The 22,099-nt window shown below is 37.5% G+C and overlaps 1 protein-coding gene across 1 annotated transcript in view; it reads right to left on the bottom strand.

Annotated features, from left to right (window-relative positions):
- Nucleotides 1-22,099, bottom strand: part of TCF12 (transcription factor 12) — a 325,844-nt gene that overhangs the window by 23,293 nt on the left and 280,452 nt on the right. Inside the window, 6 exon segments of the mRNA XM_030578588.1 lie at nucleotides 5-78; nucleotides 5,444-5,522; nucleotides 11,544-11,608; nucleotides 13,647-13,791; nucleotides 14,092-14,231; nucleotides 15,358-15,463. Of these exon segments, the coding sequence (XP_030434448.1) occupies nucleotides 5-78; nucleotides 5,444-5,522; nucleotides 11,544-11,608; nucleotides 13,647-13,791; nucleotides 14,092-14,231; nucleotides 15,358-15,463 (609 nt within the window).

Below are 22,099 nucleotides of genomic sequence, written 5' to 3'. Positions count from 1 at the left end.
TTACCAAAGAGTGGAGAGAGTTTTCATAGTTTGGAGATGAGGGAGCCTGTCCTCCAGTCCTAGACCACTGACTAGCACCTGCCAAAATTGTACAGGTTAACACATACATTTATGCAACCGAACGAATTTTAACATAGTGAACTATAACATAATTTGTATGTAGACAGGTAATTTAAGGGTTGGGCAAAGGAGATAGAGTTTTTTTCATTTTCTCTGTAACTGACAATTTTTAGATAATGGCACCTGCAGTTTAAATGTTGATTGTTGATGAAAGATCCCAGCTTACTGTTACTTATCATTATATACAAAGTTATATTTTCTGATTTCAAAAAAGCCAGCTACTAATGCAGTGAATTATACCTGTGAAGCTCCTGTCTCTTCCCAGTATCAGTATGATAAAAATGTTATTGAATTTTGTGTTAAATTAGTGATGTGTAATTATGCCCTTGAAGCAGTTATAAATAAACTAGTATATATTCTTAACTAAAAATCAGCTGGTCGTGGAACGAAGATAAAAATTGTTTTGGGATGTCATTTCTCCATGACATCTCTCATGAAGTTGCAACGCATTACTTTGTTTAGTTTTATTCTAAATTAGTTTTTTCCAACTACAGCATGCATATTTATATATATATAATATATAAAAGATAAATATGATCCAGCTGTTATCTCAGATGTATTTAAGGTAAATTAGAACACATTTCATTTCAGCTGAAAACTCTGCAGCAAAGTAGCAATTATATTCAAATTACCCATCGTTTTATTGCAAGTTTAATATATAAACATTCTAATCTGCCATATAGAATATTCACGACCATGGTACAATTTAGGAATAAATAGTAGCAACTGCAATGACTGAAAAAGACTTTCTAACTAAACACAAAGCCTGAAGTAGTACATGTATTTTTCTCATCACTAATAATGCATCTGTTATAAAGACTACATGTATTTCTATGTCCATTAAAGACAGCTTCCTTTTAGCCATACAAATGTAATAATAAAGCATTACATTAATAAATTATGGACATACAATCCAAAACAACTCATTAAAGGAAGAGCCTGTGGGCTCGTTCCTTTAATAACAGCCAGAGCTCTGTTCCTGGAAACCCGGGAAGAAGTTTAATAATGTATATTTCCTTTGTTCAGTGATCCACAAACAGTTACCCTTTAAACAACAGTTTCATTTAAGAAACGAACTTCATCCTGCACAACTGCAAAAACATCTCGGATATCTCCTTTCAAAGTTTAAGTTAAAATGAGGATCTCTGATTTCATACAAGCACCAATTTGCCATGACTGTACTAGGATTTTCTCTCAAAACAAATATCAGAGTATCAGGGTGTAACCACAAATGTTCACCTCACTCATCTATTCCTGGGTCTTGGCATCTATAATCTCCTCAGCATTACCTGTCATTTCCTACTTTTGAGGATAATACTCAGTTAATCTTAGAAAAATGTTGTCTAAATAGCTTTCAGAATTTTAGGTTCAGCTCGAGGATCATACCGAAAGTAATTTTAGAGAGACAGCAACTTCTTATGGAAACCCATTACTGCAGCTTTAACGAGCGCCAGTTACTGATAGGAGGGAATGAATACACCACTCCCTAAAGTAAGGGTATTCTAAATATTAGTCAGAAAGGAATTAAATAAAAGCAGAATGTAAACTAAAAACCTCAGGCAAGAAAGCAGCCTACTTAGTTAATCAGATCATGAATCTTCTGAACCTGCACATATTCATCTAGCATTCAATGTACTACTACATTTTGGACAACAGAGTGTTGTTCACTATAATTACGCCCAGAGCAAAACTATTTGGCTGGGACCCCTCACAAAAATATCTGAATGCAACCTGCAGTTAATCATGACTTCTGGTAATAATGGGGGACTTTTTAATATTACTGGTGTATTTTGTTTCCATGGGCCATGCAGTTGCCAGACGGGCACTAATTCCTGCTTGCCTCTCCCCCTGCCTCTTACAGAAGTTTGTTCATGAAATCTATCAGTTACATTAAAAAGCATTCTGGCACCACTACCCCTGCAATTAATAACTGCAGCTTTTAGTGCAGCAACCACATAGCAGCAGGAAAAAACAAATAAGCCGAAGAAGTGAAGATTTCTAGGGGTCTTACATAACAATCTTAATGCTGTTGAATTATAGATCATCAGGGTTTGAAGGGACCTCAAGAGTCCATCTAGTCCCAGCCCCCTGCTCAAAGCAGGACCAATCCTCAGCCAGATTTTTGCCCCAGATCCTATAACGGCCCCCTCAAGGACTGAACTCACAACCCTAGGTTTAACAGGCCAATGCTCAAACCACTGAGCTATCCCTCTTGTTTTCACCTTCTCAGCCCAGCCTTCCCCAACTCCTTACCTTCCAAACATATGTTAGGGCCAGCACTGGGCTATTTTCCCTCCCTCTCCCCCACTTCCTCCAAGTTCACTGAGTGAATGCCTCCAATCCCAGAGGAAGAGCTTCTCAAAATGCCAGGGCTCCAATCATGCAAATATGTACACATGTAACATTAGACACATGTACAGGTCCATTGAAGCCATGTTGAAAAGTTATGCGTGTAAGTTTTTGCAGGACGGGGATTCAATTTAGGCAAGGGAAGGTGAGACAGAGGAGTTACCACTGCTCATGATTTTACTGTTAGATCACAACATTTGGTGTTTTTTTTGGTTGGGGTTTCTTTCAACCACCGATTATAAGAAATATGAAGTGTTTTAATACACTATTCAGAAAACATTTTTTATTTTAGGATACGTTGTGTGTTTACTTTTTAATACTTTTATCAAGTCAGGAATGGTGGCGGGGTTTTGGTTTTTTTTTGGTCCAGATAGAAAATGGCTGCCAAGAGTGTCAATAACGATAAATATAATAATAATAACTCTGAATTTTGCCTCACTGGGTATGAGTGTCATAGCAGGGAATAGAACCCAGCATTCCTAACTCACAAGTGAGGGTAATTAACCACTGGAATAACTTATCAAGGGTTGTGGTGGATTCTCTATCAGAGGCAAATTTAAAATCAAGATTGGAGGTGTTTCTAGAAGAGATGCTAGTCTCTCCCCTGAAGAGGATCCCAGTGCTGTTTGGTGGAACCTACTATAGGTTACTAATTAGAATCTAGAAATAAGGATGGAATCAGGTTGGGAGTACTGGGGGGTTCTCCAATCACTACAGAATCTAGGAAACAAGGGCAGTGGTGCTAGGGCAGAGTCACAAGTGCAGGGACTCAAGTCTCCATTCCTCAAAACTCAAGGTCAATTCCACCAATGAATGTCATTCATGAAAGTCTACAGTGCTCACAAAGATTAAGAGTGTGGAATCCTTAATCAGGAATCCCAATTTGGATCTTTTTCACAGTACCAGCTTTGAAATGTTGCACCTACTCTCCTCTACCCACAAAGCACTCCCCTTTCAAGTTTTGCCTCATTGTTAAAAGAGAAAAAAATATATACTGCATAAACGTATAGGCTCTGACTTGCCATCTCAGCAGAACAAGGATACACAAGACATTTTTCTTCAACTGTAACCACTGAATCAAAGAAATGCATTAATCCCGTCATTACACAGTTCAACATGCATTTTTCAGTTATTACAGAAAAAAACCGCCTAAAGCAGCTGTTCAGGTATACCATGTCAGCCAGGAGATGTTCATTCATCAACTGAACGCACAGAAAACTAGCAAAGCATCCACTAATATGGCCAGAAGACTGGATAAGGTGAGTGCATTTTAAAAAAGTGTCAAGTAAACAAATAAAAGATTTACTGATTTATTTCTCTAAATTACAGGACACTTGGAGTCAAGGACACTCCACAACTTCTGCTAGCAACAAATTTAAAAAAAGAAAAAGCCCTTGCTGAAAACTGGTCGATAAGGGAAAGGAAATCAATGAGGAGTTTGTGATGCATCAGATAAGAGAGAGTGGGGAAAATAGGCTGATGTAAAAAATTATGTCAATAATTTAGCAAAATTGTACTACAGGAATGAACAGGGTTAAAGTTACATCACCCTGCCCATAATTCCAGTTCTTTGTTAAACAACAAATATAAGTCAATGGGGCTTTCACAATCCTTTCTATGTACAGAACAGCTGTTCAACTTTACCAGACAGCTGAGGCCACAGTGTCTGTGAAAACTGCAATACTCACTAATAGCTCTAAGCAGCTGCTCATAGTTCATCTCCACACTGGAATGCTTCTTACCAAATTCACACTACTAACACACAAAGTGTGGGGGACAGAAATGGCTGCAATACGGAGTACGTATTTGAAAACTGCAAGAAGTATGTTCCTCACATTATGAAAATGTTCATGAGAAATATGAATGAAAACCTGCCCCACACAAAAACTGAATGATTTCACAGGATACTGTATTTTCACCACAGGGAACACACAACTTGTTTTTGAAAGCTATTCCACTATTATCTTGTATACTGTTCTGAAAAAAAAAAAAAAGATCACCGAGTACTGTTTCTCTCAAATGGTAGAGAAAAACATTAATAAAGTGTAGACTTTTTAATATGTCAAGTTTTATTATTCTATATTTGACAAATAGATTACTCTTATGTGATTTCTTCAAATTCCTAGCAATGAGAATTGTTTTTAATAATTGGCCAAAGGCAGCATAAAATAATTATGCAAAAGTGATATTGACTTATTATAACTTTAATAGCAACAAGTGTTTGTGTTACAACAAGGAAAGAAATACATCAAGGTCTTCCCCTCAAATCTGTTAAATCTAGGCTTGGGAGGATTAAATGTTTAGTAGCCAGCATTTGTAAATATCAATTTCATTACCCCCACGACACCCAGAGATGATCATCAAATTTACAGACAAGCAAAGAAAGAAAAACATTGCTGAAGAACTTACAAGAATTTGATCTAAGGATATTTATTTCGTACATTTTGACATGATGTGGACAATTTATGTTTTAAATAGCTATAAAGTTCTAACTTTTGAATCTCAATGTCTACTGTAATTAAATCATTATTGTCTGAATCCCTACTCTGACTCCCCCGATAATTTCCCATAACCATAAAAATTTAAATTGATAAAATAAAAAATGCTTCAACCCCAGAATTTCATGCAAGTGTAAAAATGTAAACAATAAACATGATATAGCCATCAAAATTACAAAAAAACTAAAAATCAAATTCTGCCAAGACTAGTTAAATAAGACAAATTAGACAAGAGGGTTTGGGTGAGGGTTATGATGTTTTTTTGGTTACAATTTAAAAAAGTGAATACATTAATGAAAACCATTTTTAATCAAGGTACAATACCAGTACATTCTACAAACAATAGACTGAAAGTTTACTGTAACAGCCATATTGCCATTAAATATACATGGAAACTACCATGGATTTCATTGTAAAGTCAAACAAGGAAGTTTTTAAAAATAGCAAATAAAATTTTGACAAGCTGTATATCCTACCTGTGAGAGGTGATGGTGATCCAACTGGTGTTGATGGATTTGATGGAAAACTACTGCTGGTATGGTCAGGAGAATAAATCTATCAACAACAACAAAAGCATGTACACATCTATCAATACATGTGAAAGCAATCAGTAAAAATAAAAATCTGTTGATTTGGATTCACTTTTATACTTTCAGTTGTCACCACTAATGTTAATTTGATTAAAAGATTAGCTCATTAATCATAGCTCTGTTTTATTACTTGGAAGGTTTAAAAACGGCCAGAGTCCGTAGAGCTTTCATTTTCAAGTAGTTGTCAAAACAAGCAGTGCCGAATATGCTTTTTCAAACTACAAGAACTTTAAGATTAAATTCAAGAAGAACTGTGGGAGTCAAATTAACAAGTCTACAGCTAATTAATGAGGATAATGTATAAAAACTTCTTCAGGAAAATTTGGAGGAATAACTGTGATTCTCCTTTACACAGACAAAAGACCCTATAAAACTTGACAAATTATGTTTATTTTTTAAAAAATTAATCTTTAGTAAGACAGAATACCGTGAAGAGGACTGAACTCTAATTACTGGTGCCATCTAAAAAATAAAATAGTCATCTGAAATTGTGCTGTTATTACTAACATTATTTGCACATAAAGATTTTCCCTGGTTGATTTCTAGACAATATAGCTTCCAAATATACACATAATACAAAGTTTTGAACTTTAAAGTTATTAACTTGGCAACAATATCTTTCTATGCTTTATATAATATACAGTTGGGTAACTTTGGATAAAACAGCAAATTAAAATCGTTAAGTTTCCAATTAAAATCTAAAAATTTGTAAGCACCTTGAAAATCTGTTCTGGAGAAGGAACTGGATAGGTCTAGGTACTGGTAATGGGATATGGAACATTTTTCTTCTAGGTCATGAGTTCAAATGTCTCACTCTAGGGCTAGCAGAGATGAAAATGTTTTAATCTTCAGATGGCTGTTTGGCAGTCCGAAACTCCATTCACCCACTAGTTGTGACTTTGCACAAACGCAATCTGACATTTCAGTGGTAAAATGATGATAAGCTGGAAGCTGGTGGATTAGTATAATATTTCCTGAGCTGTCAAAGGCAGGAGTTTATGGGCTGCATATACTTTATTAACTGATGTAAGTATGAAAGACCAAGAAACACAAAATACCAAAACCACACTCCAAAAAAACCCACACCCCTTATTTTTCACATGAGATAGAAAATATATGTAAAAAAAAACAGTATTCCACAGACCAATGACTTAAATGAAAGAACTTCAAATCCGTATAAAATTACAATTAAGTCTTGATTACACTGTCTTGCAAAATTTGCTATGTAAACTTTAAAAACTCCAAAGGAAAGGGTGGTATACAAAATAAATTCCATGTCCAAACAAAACATATCAAATTTTCTTTTGGCATGACCTTATCGCACATTAAGTGGTGAGGGCTGTTGTCTGGTTTGTTGGAAAATGTGTGTGTTCATTTAAGGGCTAGAGAACCAGAGAAGGACTAGCTGCAACAGCTTCAGACCAGGTCAGGGTGTGGACGCTGACCATCCCCAACACAAGTGACCGGAAGAGAAGGAACCATTTAGGTCCATACTGGTGCAGGAAAAGCCCTCTTCTACCTGGAGCAGGTGGAGCAGCACCCATCCTCCCACCCATGGGAGTAGTTAAATACCAGGGTTTGTCATGATCTGTTCTGTGAATTATGCTAGTTGCTCCTCTCTTGGGGGGCTGGGAAGGACTTCTTCCTTCAGCACCGGATTGGCTAAGGCAATGTGGGGGCTTTTTGCTTTCCCCAGAGCAGGTTGGAGGCTGAGCTGGGGTGAACCTGGAACAAGGGTTAGGCTGTGATGTCACAACCGATTATGTGGGCGTGGGGAGGATGCCCAGAACGAGTACTCTACAGAGAAGAGATATAACAATCAGATGAAATGGATTGGTAAAGAATTTAAAGGAGTTATTAAAAGAGTGGAAATGGGGAGGGAGGGTTGGGCAGCTATGACTGGCATTATAGGATCCAACATCTGACTTGATAGCCCCCCTTAACCTAATTGAGGGGATGGAGGTGGGGACACAGGATGACGAAGTCCCAGCAGTGGGTTGGCTAGAGACCAGGATGTGTAAAGGGGGAGGGCTGACAGCAGCCTCACCCCATTGGGTATATGTAAATGATTATGAAATTACCTGCTCTGCACACTTTTATCTGCCGGGTACCCCAGACATTTAGGAATAAAGTTGCAGCCTAATTAAACTACATCCAGGACTTGTGAAGTCCGACTAAATTGACAACAAAGTGCTCTCCAGTTGACCCTGGAACTCCAGCTCCCCGAGAAGATTAAGGTAAGTCGACCAGAGAGCATCTCCCATTGACACAGTACAGTGAAGACATTGGGGTAAGTCGACCTAAACTACTTAGCGTAGCTAGTAGCGTAACTTAGGTCGACTTACCCAGTAGTGAAGAAAAGCTCCCAGCGTCTCCTGGCCTTCTTCCAGCATAGCCAGAAAATCCATTTTTTTCAGCTATCTACACAGAAATCTTTTTAAAAAAATAATTTTTGAAAGAAAAAAACCTCTTAAAACCCACAGGTTAAATATAAAGTCAGAACACATTCTGCATACAACCCATGGCTGCTGTATTGTTAAATGACCAATGATGAACAACTCTGACACCTTCTGCCAGGCTTAAACGGTAACATGACTCATTTTACTGCAACAAATGAAACTCCTCCTCCTATCAGTCATGGTCTATTCCAATCAGCAGGGTGCCAATATGCCAGTATCTAATGAAAAGGGTCTTGGACAAAAGCTGCACAATTGAGAGCCCGCAGCGCCAAACCTCGGAGCTGCTAGTCCAATTTTTTAAACACTACAGTGTACATTTCAGTTAAGCTTTGTTATGTTAATATTATTGAGTCTAAAGCAACAAAGAAACTTAATTCATGAATTACTTTTAAAAGTCAACTTCCCTACATTTTCTTTTCTTTTGTTAGGGGACCACTGGCTATTTAGCTATCCAGATCACACAAAGGCCTTTCCCATAGTACTGAGGTAGGAATCAAAATGTAAGTTATCACAAAGAGGTCTGATATAATCAACAAAGTTAAACAGTCCTCCTGTTTGATCTCCTCTAAATTAAAGACCAAGTGTTTTGATTTGGCATTAGGCACTGAAATAAACCAGATGTTTCTCTCTCCATATAACCCTCCGTGGGCACAATCTTAAAGGGTTATTGTTTGGCAAATGTTCAGGGAAACACACTGGAAATGGCACAAATACCCAGATTTTCTTTTCTTTCTATCTACACTAGTTCATTATCCAAACTAATGCATAATCCACAGGGCTTTTGGAACTTTGTGTAAATACTTTCATGTACAATTCTCTTTCTTGCCTACCCTGAGATTAAGACCACAATTATCCAGGCTTAAACCTAAAATAAAAGAACCTTTGCAAATGTATTATCTGGCCTTACATGTTTAATCACACAGTATTCTATATGGTCTTTAATACCTAAACTGAGGAACAAATGTTGTAGCCTCTGATGTTTCACACATGAAAGGCCTTTGTAATATGTACATCAACAGAATCTTAGACCTAGAAATTCCTCCTAATAATACTAGCAGTGGTGTTTAACATCTAAAAAGACAGATAGTGGCTTTAAATATGCAAGACGATTTGAGCATTTAAAAAAAAATCTTTGCGAAAACAGATACAATTTCACAAAGTTTATTAGCCACTGAAATTTAAATGCACCATTTTCATTCCAAACATTATGATTCCCTTCCTCAAAAAGTAATGTTGCTGTATTACTTACTGAACAGTTGTGAAAAGTGTGCTCTGTGTGTGTATTTGGGGTAAAGGGAGCAGATGGATGAAGCAAGGGATTTGAAGTGTGCAGACTATGGCATGCACTGATAGAGCAGATGGAATGCATCACCATCAGCTATGACAGAAATGATTTATGGAATGACCTGGCTGCTCCTGCCAAGCAACAACATAGGATGACAGAACTAAGTTACCATGACAACCAAAGCCCACCCACCAGTTAGATTAAACATTCCTGCCCTGACTTCCACTCACAGTAAATTTGGAATTTTCTCCAAACATGAGCCTGGTTTTCCCAGCTAGTCACAGTGAGAGAAAAATACCCGTGGATCTGTTCAACAGGAAAAAGATGGAGAGCAACTGAAAATCTCACAAGATCACATGGGTCTGGGCTAGCCCATAAGGCCAAGATTTTAGCAAAAAAAAAATTGGCCAGGTTGTGGACCACACATGCCCTAGGAGAACTGTACAACAATGAACAGCACAATGCTAGTAAACATTGCTATGTCCAAGAAGCTTTTCCTTCAGATTGATCAGAGCCAAAAATGGCCCAAATTCTTTACTAGATGGACAGTTCATGCAGCCACACACAGGACTGCCCTCTGCACTCCTGAATTCTTAATTAGGTACCTGATCCACAGAAGCAACAGGGACAATATTTTTCTCTCCAAAGCCAGTCAGATTTACAGAAATCTGCTACCTGATATGGACATCAGTGAAGTCCATCTGACATTATCAGAGATAGTCATCGTTTAACATATCAGAGGAAAGCAAGACTAACACCATCAGCATGAGTGTGCCTATATGTGTGCAGTGGGCTGAGATGGGGAGAACAGAAAGCAGCCCAGACATAGTCTTTTGCAGCTGGAAAGGAGTCATTTTTATCTCTTGAATCAGAATTAGGCATCCAGAGTGCTAAGCAACAGAAGTTTGCAGAGCTTTCCCAGCCACCACCCATAAATCTGTAATTTCTGCTATACAGAGCATTAAGTCAGACACTGAATATAAACGTTTCAAAATCTGTTCTGTATTGGGAACTGTTCTATTAAAAATAATGGCTCCTTTAATACTATTAACACATACCATTTTACTGCATTGTAAAATTATTATTATTATCTACAAAAAAGTTTAAATAATTTTTAATAGATTAGGGACTTGCAATGTTTCAATTTATTACTTCATTTTATTTCACTTTTTGCCCTCAGATAAATTTAATTGACTTAAATGGGAGTTGTATGTACATATCACAGAAAAGAAATTGCTTTATGATTAGGCTAAACAGCCAGTGTTTGTAAATTTTGTTTTGTGTACACAACTTTCCAATCCCTGCTCATCTGTGATATCCTGATCTTCCGCAGAATAGGCTGTGACAAAGTTCCTCCTCTGCCTTGGTGGGTCCTGCGCTTATTGGCACATTTGCTCACCTCAGTGATCTCCCCCACAGTCTGGATCAACTCCTCCTGTGTCTGATCAGGAGTTGGGAGGTCTGGGGGGGAACCTGGGCCCGCACTCTACTCCAGGTTCCAGCCCAGGGCCCTACAGATTTGCAGCTGTCTATCGTGCCTCTTGTAACAGCTGTGTGACAGCTACAACTCCCTGGGCTACTTCCTAAAGGCCTCCTCCAAACACCTTCTTTATCCTCACCACAGGACCTTCCTCCTGGTGTCTGATAATGCTTGTACTCCTTAGTCCTCCAGCAGCACACCCTCTCACTCTCAGCTCCTTGTGTCTCTTGCTCCCAGCTCCTCACACACACTTCCTCTCCTCTGGCTTCTCCCCGCCTGACTGGAGTGAGCTCCTTTTTAAACCCAGGTGCCCTGATTAGCTGCAGGTGTTCTAATCAGCCTGTCTGCCTTAATTGTTTCTAGCAAGTTCCTAACTACTCTAATGCGGACTCTGCTCTGGTCACCCAGGGAACAGAAAACTACTCACCCAGTGACCAGTATATTTGCCCTCTACCAGACTCCTGCACCCCACTGACCTGGGTCTGTCACAAGGCAAATGCCTAGCAAAAAATCTGATGGGAATCTCACACAAATAAAAGCAATAATTTCCATTTGCCTTGATATGGACATAATGTACACAAATGTATCATGGAGTGTTGCGTTAACACATTAGGTTACTAGGTTTTGGACATATTTAACGGCTAACTGTAGGTATTCATAAGTAACAAAAAGATAACGATGTATAAGGGAAACCATGATCAACATTTTAAACAAGATGTGGTTTAAATTAATCTGAATACTGTGTCAATAGTCATTACTTACAGATGCCAATGCCTTTCCAAGTGCATCACCCGTCTGTGAGCTTCCAGTCCCATTTCCTCTGTTTCCTGTAATGGGAAAAAACACAATGCTTATTTTAAGACCAAAGAACCAAGTTTCTTTTATTAATCTAAATTTTAGCAAATGCAGTTGAACACACTATCATTGTTTTAATGGGACACTGTCAGGAAGTCAAGATTAACCTCATGTCAATAGAACATGTTTTCATTATATTAAAACAATGTGAGTGAATACAGTCTTGTGTTTAGATTTTGGTAATCTCATTTCCCTGCACCATTTGCAGCCCAAATACAACAGCATTGTTCCAGCATGAGGATGAGAAAGTCAAGCTAGTCAGGGACAAGAGTGAAACAGATTTGCCTAGTTTCACTATCCAGGCTGAAGGAAATGCAAAAGGAAAACAGACTGTGAAAAATATTTAATTAATTTTAATAATAAAAGCAACGTTAAAGGGTTGCAAATTGAATTGCTTCTGTAGGCAGGCCAAGCTCATGGGACTCTCAGTGGCTCTTTGCATTCCTCCATTCCCTCCCACAAGCTCCCTATGTGTCACCCTTCCAAACTCTCTATTTCAAGGACTCCCTGCCACCCCACCCTGCATGCTATGGACTCTGTCTCCCCATTTCCACCTGTGCCACATGCCAAAGGCTCTGTGTGCCTCCTCATTCCAAAGGCCATCAAGTTGAACATAAGGCTTCAAAAGCTTAGCCAATTAGAATCACAGGTAAGGAATTTTTTGTTTCAAAATATGAATTTTAATCTGAATATGTCCCTTTAAGAATACAGATAAATTCTGTGCACATCAAATTCTGCCAGCAAATATTGCACTTTCATGTAAAGCTGTGCAAAATGTTCACCATGGAATCCAAATCATGGATCAATCATCTGATTTTATATTTTATAATGAACTTCAAATCTTGCACTGGATTCAAGGAAACCTTTATGAACTGGACTCATTTAAGGATCCAGGTCTATGATATGTCCCCAAATCAGGGCAAATATAACCAACCAAACTAAGTTTCACTTACACCAAGACTGAAAGTAAAGCTGTATGTGAATCCATGCTAAATTGAAAAAGCACTCATGCAATCTTGAGAATGGAAACCACTGAGTTTCCGTGGCTGTATTAATAAGTGATTTTATGATACATCATTATTCACAAATATCTATGAAAAAAGAAAAAATGAGTCCACACTTGTACTCTCTGAATATGCGGTGAAGCGATTAAAGAGAGTTAATAAATAACCTGCCACTGACCTTTTTACTCTCGGACTGGCCAGTGATCTGAGGTCAAACTTATGGGGAGGCAGCACATAATACACCATGAAAAATTTTGTAGCAGATCCACTCCAAAGACAAAATACCTCGAGCCACCACAACACTCCATTAATACAGCGATGGCATCTATATCACAGAACAGGAGCCTTCTACATGCTGTTTATGCACTGATTTCGCAAAGCCTGGGGGACCACTGGCCATTTATTAAATGGGTGCAATTCCCTAGTAGGGGCACAATTTAAGTGTGTCTGAAATCAGTTCAGTTAAAGGCCAATTTAAGCTAAACCAATTTAATACAATCAAACCAGTTTGAGGGTCCACACTGGGGGGATGGGGTGGTTGCACTGATTTAACTAAATTTGTTTAAAAAATATCCCCCCTTTAGTTAAACGGGCATAAATTTGTGTGCAGACCAGGCCTACCTCTTAGGGTATGTTTAGCGGGTAGTGATTGTTCTACTGGGGATCGATGCATCACATCTCATCTAGACGCAATACATCGATCCCCGAACACGCTCCCTGTCGACTCTAGAACTTCACCAGGGTGAGAGACGGAAGCGGAGTCAATGGGGGAAGCGGTGGCCGTTGATCCCGTGCCGTGAGGACGTGAAGTAAGTGAATCTAAGTTGATCTAAGATACATTACTTCAGCTACACTATTCTTGTAGCTGAAGTTGCATATCTTAGATCGATCCCCCCCAGTGTAGACCAGGCTTTAGTATTTTACAGAACTAAAACACAAAAGAAAAGGAACCTTTATTGGCTAAATACCTTCAAAGAATTCTTATTTAATCCTAAGAGAATCTTACCCAGTATATTATCTGATCCATTGATGGGTGGAGTATGTGAGGCAGCAACATAAGGTGAACTACTGGCACTGCTGCGATGGAAGCTAGACATTGGAGGAAGACTGGCATTTATATCTGTAGGCGAGACTGAATGTGGGGGATAGCTCTAGAAGGAAGCAAAACAAATAAGAGCCAATTAACCAGAATCTTTAAATACATTTATGTATCTTGTTAAGATACCATTATCTAAGAAAGGGACTAGCTGTCCATCAGCCAAACAACCCATTCCGTTACCAAAAATCATTTTAAAATTATACACAAGATCCATAAAATCAATATGCCACAATTATGAATTCTGACAATCTAATTTTGAATTGACACTACTAGAAGATCAGACGGGAAATGAAACAGATCAGTCTCCAGAAATATATTTACATACGCAATTGCATTAGCCTATATAACTTACCAAGCGGTCATGTGTGTGTAGACTGCCATAACTGCTGGACTGTGACATGTGAGAAGAGGAGCTTCCCAGCACTCCACCATAACCAGGCTGGCTCATCCCATTGGATGAATTCCAAAGATCAGAAGAGTTGTGGGTCCCATCTATGTTTTTTTAACAAAAGAAAAGAAAGAGATCTCTCTAATACAAGAAGTGTACTGAGTTCTCCTTTCCTTTACATTATTTAGAAAATACATAATTCACCAACTCAATTGGCCTAATATCAGTACTGAAATAGGGAATAGCTAATACGGTGTCTCCCATTCTCCTGCCACCACACTGTGTTGTTATATTTAAAAAAATGAGGCTTTACAGCTGAAATACAATCCAACCACAGCTGAGAAAATACCAAGTACTCTGCTAATTACAAAGACCTTCAGTAAGGCCAGATTTATATCAAGAGGGATGATAAAAATTCCAGACTGCAAAAAAACTTGATGCTTGGCTAAGTAATGCTCACCATAAATATACAGTGGAAAAGATTTCTCAGTCCATAATAGGCAATTTATATTTGCTAAAACATTCTAATATTATAAAATAAAAAAGGTTCCATAATAACGGACTTAAATAACTGATAATTACTACATTATATAAGCCTCAAACCAAAGTGTGTCAGCACTGTTTTCCCTCAGCAATAAAGACTGCAATGACATTGTACACTTTAGTACTCAAAGATGATGTTTACAATATATTTCAAAACCTTATCTAACCAAAGTAAAAGCTAGTTATGTGACATCAAATTGAGGAAACGTGGTCTCAAACTCATGAATTCTGGTCCCCGTTTGTGTGCAATTCAAAGTCATCTGTATTTTTGGCACAGTGGAGACATAAGCATTCACTGAGAACCCAGACTGTTAACAGATATTGTACAGCCAAAATCCAGAATGACCAAGAAGCCCTCACCTCATTTTCTGCTATCATTCTGGTGCGTTGTTCTGAAGCTCCTATAAATCAAAGAATGGGGAATTCTGTCCATCTGGCCTGCTGGTTAATCCCCTTAAATTACAGTCAGCAATTAATGTCACAAAGAAACCTTTAAATCAAAGGATAGCTCCCTTCAGCTAACAGATTGTAGAAGTATACAAAATGCAACGCTAAGACTGAGCACAATACATTCCCTGGAAATGTATTTATTATATTATTTGATGCAATGCTGGGTTAGCCTCACATTTCCACCTAAAGGACAAATTACAAACTTACTGTATTTAGAGTTACCGGTACTTTACTTACCTTGCATAAAGAAAGTGCTAGCAAACATACTGCTTGGTGGTTTAGGAGATGGGTAACTTGGAGATTCTCTATTGAAATCATCAGAACTTGGAGATGGTGCATATACCTAAAAATTGGAAAACAACAAAAAGCATGGCTGTAATATTTGGCTGTCACACATAAGAAACAGCGTGCAAGTACAGAGACCTAAATTAAAGGGAATAGTGAAGCAAGTCCCAATATTTAATTCATTTGTTGACATTATTTTATTTTTAGCAAGTTGCCAAAGTACTACTGTGATCTTAACACCACACTTTCTGGTGTGCCAGTTCAACCAGGTGGCCTGATAAAAGCCTAAGTGCTGATTCTGCTTACAAAGCACATCTCTCACACAGAAACAAAATAGTGGTCCCAAAATGAGCTTTGATTTTAAAATAACTCTATTCTTGTTTAAATATTTAACAAGTTGGAATCCCAACAACTCAGGTAAAACATTCATGTCCAGTGAAACTGTTGGGAGTTTAGTGTCACTGCACTGCATAATCCAATCAGAAACTTGTCTGCTTTTTTAGAGTTACTGGTGGTAGGAGGTGGGGGAAGGGGAGAAGTAATGTAAGTCTATATCATGCTGAGTGATCTAAAAACTTCAACATCAAATAACCTTTTAAGTCTGGCACAGCTTTTAAAAATCTTGTTTTGATTTGGCAGTAGAGTACCAATTTCTTCTGGTAAGCCCTTGCTTCAGATAAGCTCAGTATGAACATTGCAATGGTAAATAACCAACTTTCTCATCAAATTAAAAGCTATACAGGGGACCAAATAAAAGTAACGATCACATGATTCTAATTACAGCAACTATGGTATGTATAAACAAAATCAATATAGACAATTCATCAATGATTCATAGTATAATGCAAGTTGTGCCAAGGCAGGCAATATCTTTATAATGATAATTTTTCTAAATATTCCAATATGAACGATGTATATTGTTATTGTTAATAGTAGTAGTATTGTAGTATCTAGGAGGCTCCAGTCATGGACCAGGAACTGAGACATAGTGCAAAAACAAAAAAAAAATGTCCTCTTAAAATTACTTTTAGTTTATGAAAAACTGTAGTGTAGATACATTAATGTAGTAAATGGCTACCGAGTACACAAAAATGTAACTTGAGCTAAAATATTTTTGCCACATAATATGTTAAAATAAAAAAGGTTATTTTTTAAAAAAATACTCAATTTTCTTCTCCCCTTTTCCCCAAAATAAACTAATTTATTTATATGTTTCAAATGTATTATTTTTAAAAGTCTAAACTTAATAAGTGCATAAGAGATATGCCAAAATTGTAAGGTGCATATTTGTGTGTGTGCATGCATACACCTACGCACACATACATACACAGTTAGGTCACTCCCCTACCACTGTAACAGGCTGGGTACCACTCAAGAGAAGAAAGACAGAGACTAAAAAGGGTCTATGACTACCACCAACATCTAAGAAACCTCTATTCTAGTATGCAAGGTGAATGTTCTAATATGGGAATTTGAGAAGTTAAGTGGGTCACATCTTGTATTTGCATACAAAAACCCAGAATGCTTTTCCAGCCTGCTGTTGTCAGATCAAATGGGTCAACATGTGTTTGGATAGAGGAGTTGTATGCAGTGTGACTGATTTGCCATTCCTCTGCACAAGTTTGACACCGATGTAACTCCAATGAAATCAGCTAAGCTATACCAGTGTATAAAACACTGGTAAGGAAGTACAGAAGCCACCCTAGGAATCTTCTTTATCAAGAACCGGCTCTTGAAGCATGGAAGATAGGGAGTGAAGAATATAGTGGAAATATTTCACAACTTTTCACATCTCTCTGTTTTTTGCATTTATATTTTGCAAACAAACTCAAGGGGACATTTTTGTTTGTATGTTTTTGTTATTTTGGTAACAAAGTCAGTGTTTCCAAGAGCTTTTGTTCAAATTGATGGCTACTTTTTTTTGGTTACTTCCAAACGTTGAATTCCTGGAAATAAAGAAAATTTTACAATGGAAAGTACTAACCAAATCTGAGCTACAGCATGACAACATGTTATAAACTGTGTTAAGAGTATGTATGTATTTATGGTACATTATATATGTATATACACACACACACACACACACACACACACACACACACACACACACGCTTCACACATAGTCAAACAAAAGTCATAAGACTGTCAAATTTTAAATGCTCATAATCATAAGGCTACAAACATATTAGGCAAAACTAGGTGTAATTTACAAGTTGTCTGTTGTGCAAAATAATGCGGCATATGCTATAGCTGATGGATAATCTATCACTGTCACAGGACAGCAGAGGAAACAAAGCTCAATGACATGCAGCACTGACACAGAGATGTGCACTGATTAATGTGAAAAAATCCACCATGACATATTATACATAGCATTACTTTGGCAAAGTTGAAAATATCAACAAGAGTTGTAATGTGGGCTACAGATTGAAATTTCAATCACTTCTAATAATTTTGACATTTTATAAAACTGTCTAAACAAGCAAGCACCTCAGAAGGGAAATTAAGCTGAAAAAGTTCAGCTCCAACAAATGCATCGTTTATGGTTACACATATACAGGACATTAGCATAATAAAAATGTTCTGAAATATTCCAATGTCAAAGACGCCCTTTCAAATAGCTACATGAAAGTTCTAGCACAGGCACATAAGTTTATATAGTTTCTGTTTGTTTTTGGTATCCTAACTATAGCTTGCAAAAACGTAGCTGCAATGTTATGAAGCTGCACTTGTGCCAGTCTAGATTTTTCAGATCAAAGGGCTCTGGCGGCAAAACACAACTGATGTGGTCTCAAAGACTTTATTAACTCCAGATGTGGGGAAATAGTCAGCCAATTCCACAAAAAGAGCAAGTCTCTTTTAGTTACAATCAGACCTACCCGCAAATTAAAACCAGGCGTCTTATGTCATCTGATCACCTGCAGATGAATGCCAGTTTTTTTTTTCTGGTTAATGACCTAATCATAAGTTTTACTCTGTGTTATTATGAACAGAATTTAAAAGCAAAGGGAAAAAAAGATTATTGAGATTAGACTACATCTACAAGAAGCAAAATGCAAACTTTTAATTAAAAGTTGACAATAAAGGAAACATATTTAAATACCCTTTTCAAGTTAGGAAAAGATGCATTAGATCATGTAGCTCAAACCTTTTAACCATATTTAATGTTTAGGGCCTTTCACCAGCCTATGTGGCTCTTGGCCCATAACAGCTCTGCAAGCCTCTCAGCACACAGTGATGGAATTTGCTCCCTAGTTAGAAGGTGTTCTCTTTTGCAGCAGCTGTGTAATGAGGTTTTAAGTATGACCTGGCTGCCCAATATTGTCTCTTTGGGCTATCAAGTGATGGGAATGACACTTGGGAGGAACCAAAATAGTTCTTCCCTGGCTGACATTCTCAGGGAGCCAGGGAATAGTGCTAAAAGACCATCCTGCCCAAAAAATCTGCTTGGCAGACAACTCGGTCAAGCAGGTAGAAGAAAATCCATTCTGCTAAAGGTTTCCCCAAATTCCCCTAAGCACATCGGAGGCAGGAGCAGAAGGGAACTTCAAAGAAAGCACCCATATTAAACTAATGAGGGGTGGGGGAGCTCTTCCAAAACACCCACTCCAGAGCCAATATTTAAATGGTCCATATAGTAAAGGTCTTGTCTCTCTCCACGCTGTATGCAGACTTTACACTTCAATCCTAGCATTGTAATAATTCCTGCAGGCTGTGCGGCCTGAGCAGGAAGGAAGTGGGACAAGGGAGTTGCAGAGCACAGGTCAAGAGCTCCACTTCCCTCTCCTTCCCCCACCCTGAGCTGTTCCACATTTCTCGAGTATGAATGGTTGAGTGATTCTGGATTGTTTTTTTGTTTAAGCTCTCTTCAGTTTGTCGATGTCCTCAATAGGCTGTACTACTGTAGAGCCAGCCTGCTTGGCCTTTCAGAGCTGTGGCAGCTCAGAACAGCATGGATTGTTCCTACTTAGTCAGTTTTAAGCAGCATATCTGCTTTCAAATGTGCGGTTATCCATAACATATTAAATGGATACTCTTAAAAAAATCATTTAAAAAGTGTAATAAATCTACAAAGTATCAGGAGATTATATGCCATGTCCTTTGATTTACGAATTTAAAAATTTCCAAACATAAAGGCATTACTTTATCTTAAAAGGTTTAAGTTACTGATTTTGCTTTGAAATTAAAATTAGATCTTCACTCTATAAACATCAATTAAAAGCACCAAAAATAGCTCATTTGCATGCTTTTCAACTAATTTCCTTCCTATTAATGGGTTTGGTATTTTTATATGCTCATGATCCATACTAAATGTAGATGTAAACAGATGAAACATCCCAGTGAAGCAAAATATCAAAACCTATTTTAAAGATGCCTCCACTAAATCAGGACCAAATCTCCCAACATGCATGCTGTTATGTGAAATTATAAATTATATTATTCATTTAAACCTTGCTATTCAGATAGTTTCAGAGGTTACAAAAACTAACATTTATCAAGCTGTTACACACAAACTTCTTTTCTAGGGCAGTAAAAATGGATACCCACATCTATACCTTATGAACTTCACTAACTGGCCTTTCCAAATTTCATCAGCACCAGTCATGTATTATATAAGTATGCACTGATGAATGACGTGGCAGACTTTCACAATATATTATTTGTATGTACTATGGCAAAGGCTTTTGCTGCTGAAAAGGTATTCTGATAAATGGAAACTTATTTTAGTGCTCAGCTCCTTCAGAAATATAGTGAACATAAAAACTGAGGGAATGAAGAACGGCAATTATAGTTATTCCATCCTGTATTTATAAGAAGATACAAGTACTCACACTGGCAACAAAATATTTTAGGTATTGTCAAATTTTAATGAACACACAAAAACAATATTTAAGCACAACGAAAGCTACGAAATTCAAGGGTCAAGTTAACTCTGTACTAAATACTATTTTCTGCCAAGGTCTTCAGACACCAGGTATGATGTCTCAAACTGATCTGAGAATCCCTCAATACTTAAGCACAATGGAAAAAAAAGAAAAGAATGTCAGTCTAAACTATTAACCTGACTGTAATTTTTAAATGATAGCGTAAATCTATAGAAAAATACTACAACCGTAGGAAGATATGGTTCCTTCAGTGCCTTAAAGTCCATCTTGTAAATAAATGTTTATGCAGTTTTTAAGCTCATGTCATAAATGCCTATTTGAGGAGTTCTGAAAATGTGGAATTATGGATACCATAATGGTGCATTACGCAAAGCTGTCTTACTTCCTGGGCTAACATGAGGTGTTAAGAAATGCAGTATCATGTCAAGGATGTAGTCAAATTTAAGCACTAAACTAACTTCTTAAAAATCCTGATTGAATATCTGAGGTGGAGGGGGGAGAGGGAAATGAAAGAGTGGGAGCGGAAGTAAATACACAACATATTTGAAGATTCCTTTTGCAATAATTTTCTAAACAAGTTGCCGTCTCCTCCACTTTCTAAAAAACGATCAGACCACATTTTTGACTAATGATATGTACAATTCAGTCTATAAAAATTCCAGTGTTTTAATTAAATGGATTCAAAGGAAGACTGAAACTGATCACTTTAATCAACCCATTTCCAGTACTTGTTTGTCAAATTTCAGAATACCTTTATGGTTATGATATAAATTCCTACATAATATTAATACTGACCACATTAAACTAGAGGAGTATTGATACATTTTCTTTTGCTTTTAAGTTCACTTCTCTTATCTCACTGGTAGTCTCAGTTTCTACAACTCATAGGCATAGACTAATGTGTTTCTACAGGCTGTCTTCAACACAAGTGTGTTTATCAAAGCAAATACACTGAACAAATGAGTGTATGTCACTGTTTGGTGCCCACAATTTTGAGAAATATAGATCCATCCAATATAGCACCTGATCCCCTCCCTAGCTGCTTTCATTTGCCCATAGAAATGGACATAACCTTCACACTGACGCATCAATAAAGCATGTTGTAGACAACACACCCTCCTAGCAGGGGACTGCTCCTCAATAGATTGGCAGTTCTGCCCACTGGAGTTGAGCAGATAAAAAACTCTCCTGGGCTATCACACTGCGACCCATAATACCTCTTTGGAGGGGAAAAAAAAATAAAGTTGACCAATGCTACAAGCTTACTTTATTCAAGGCCCAAAGCAGTCTACCCCCTAGAGATTTCCTGCATGATCCTATGTTTGTCCTGACTTACAAATGTTAGCTTTGACCTTGTCTGAGCTGCTATGGGCAGCATATGGTATAGGGTAGATTTAATTGTACTTTTCTCTCTGTGTGCTAACTGATCCAATACTAATAAAACCTGAATCAAAATCTCTCTGGAAAGCAGAAAACATTTACACTATTAACACTTGGTTGGTGTAAATTCTGCAAACTGAATGTGTCTACATTTATGTAAAAACAGACTTTACATGTTTATTCCTTTTAGAAGGTACCAAGGAAAATAAAATTGGATTGATATATTTCATCTGAGGTAATCTGTAAAATTTTAACACTTTTAGTGATATGTGCTATCTTGATATTTTAATTCAGTGTGCTATGAAATAACACTAACAAGCAAGCTCTCTCCACAGACCCCCCAACCACGTATTTCTAGATAGTATTTTATACACCTCTCAGAAAAATGGAGAAAATAACTTTACTCAGGAACTAGTTCATCTCACTCA

This window comes from Gopherus evgoodei, chromosome 10 (assembly GCF_007399415.2).
Source record: "Gopherus evgoodei ecotype Sinaloan lineage chromosome 10, rGopEvg1_v1.p, whole genome shotgun sequence".
Lineage (NCBI taxonomy): Eukaryota > Metazoa > Chordata > Testudines > Testudinidae > Gopherus > Gopherus evgoodei.
This window is presented reverse-complemented; position numbering and strand designations above follow the sequence as displayed.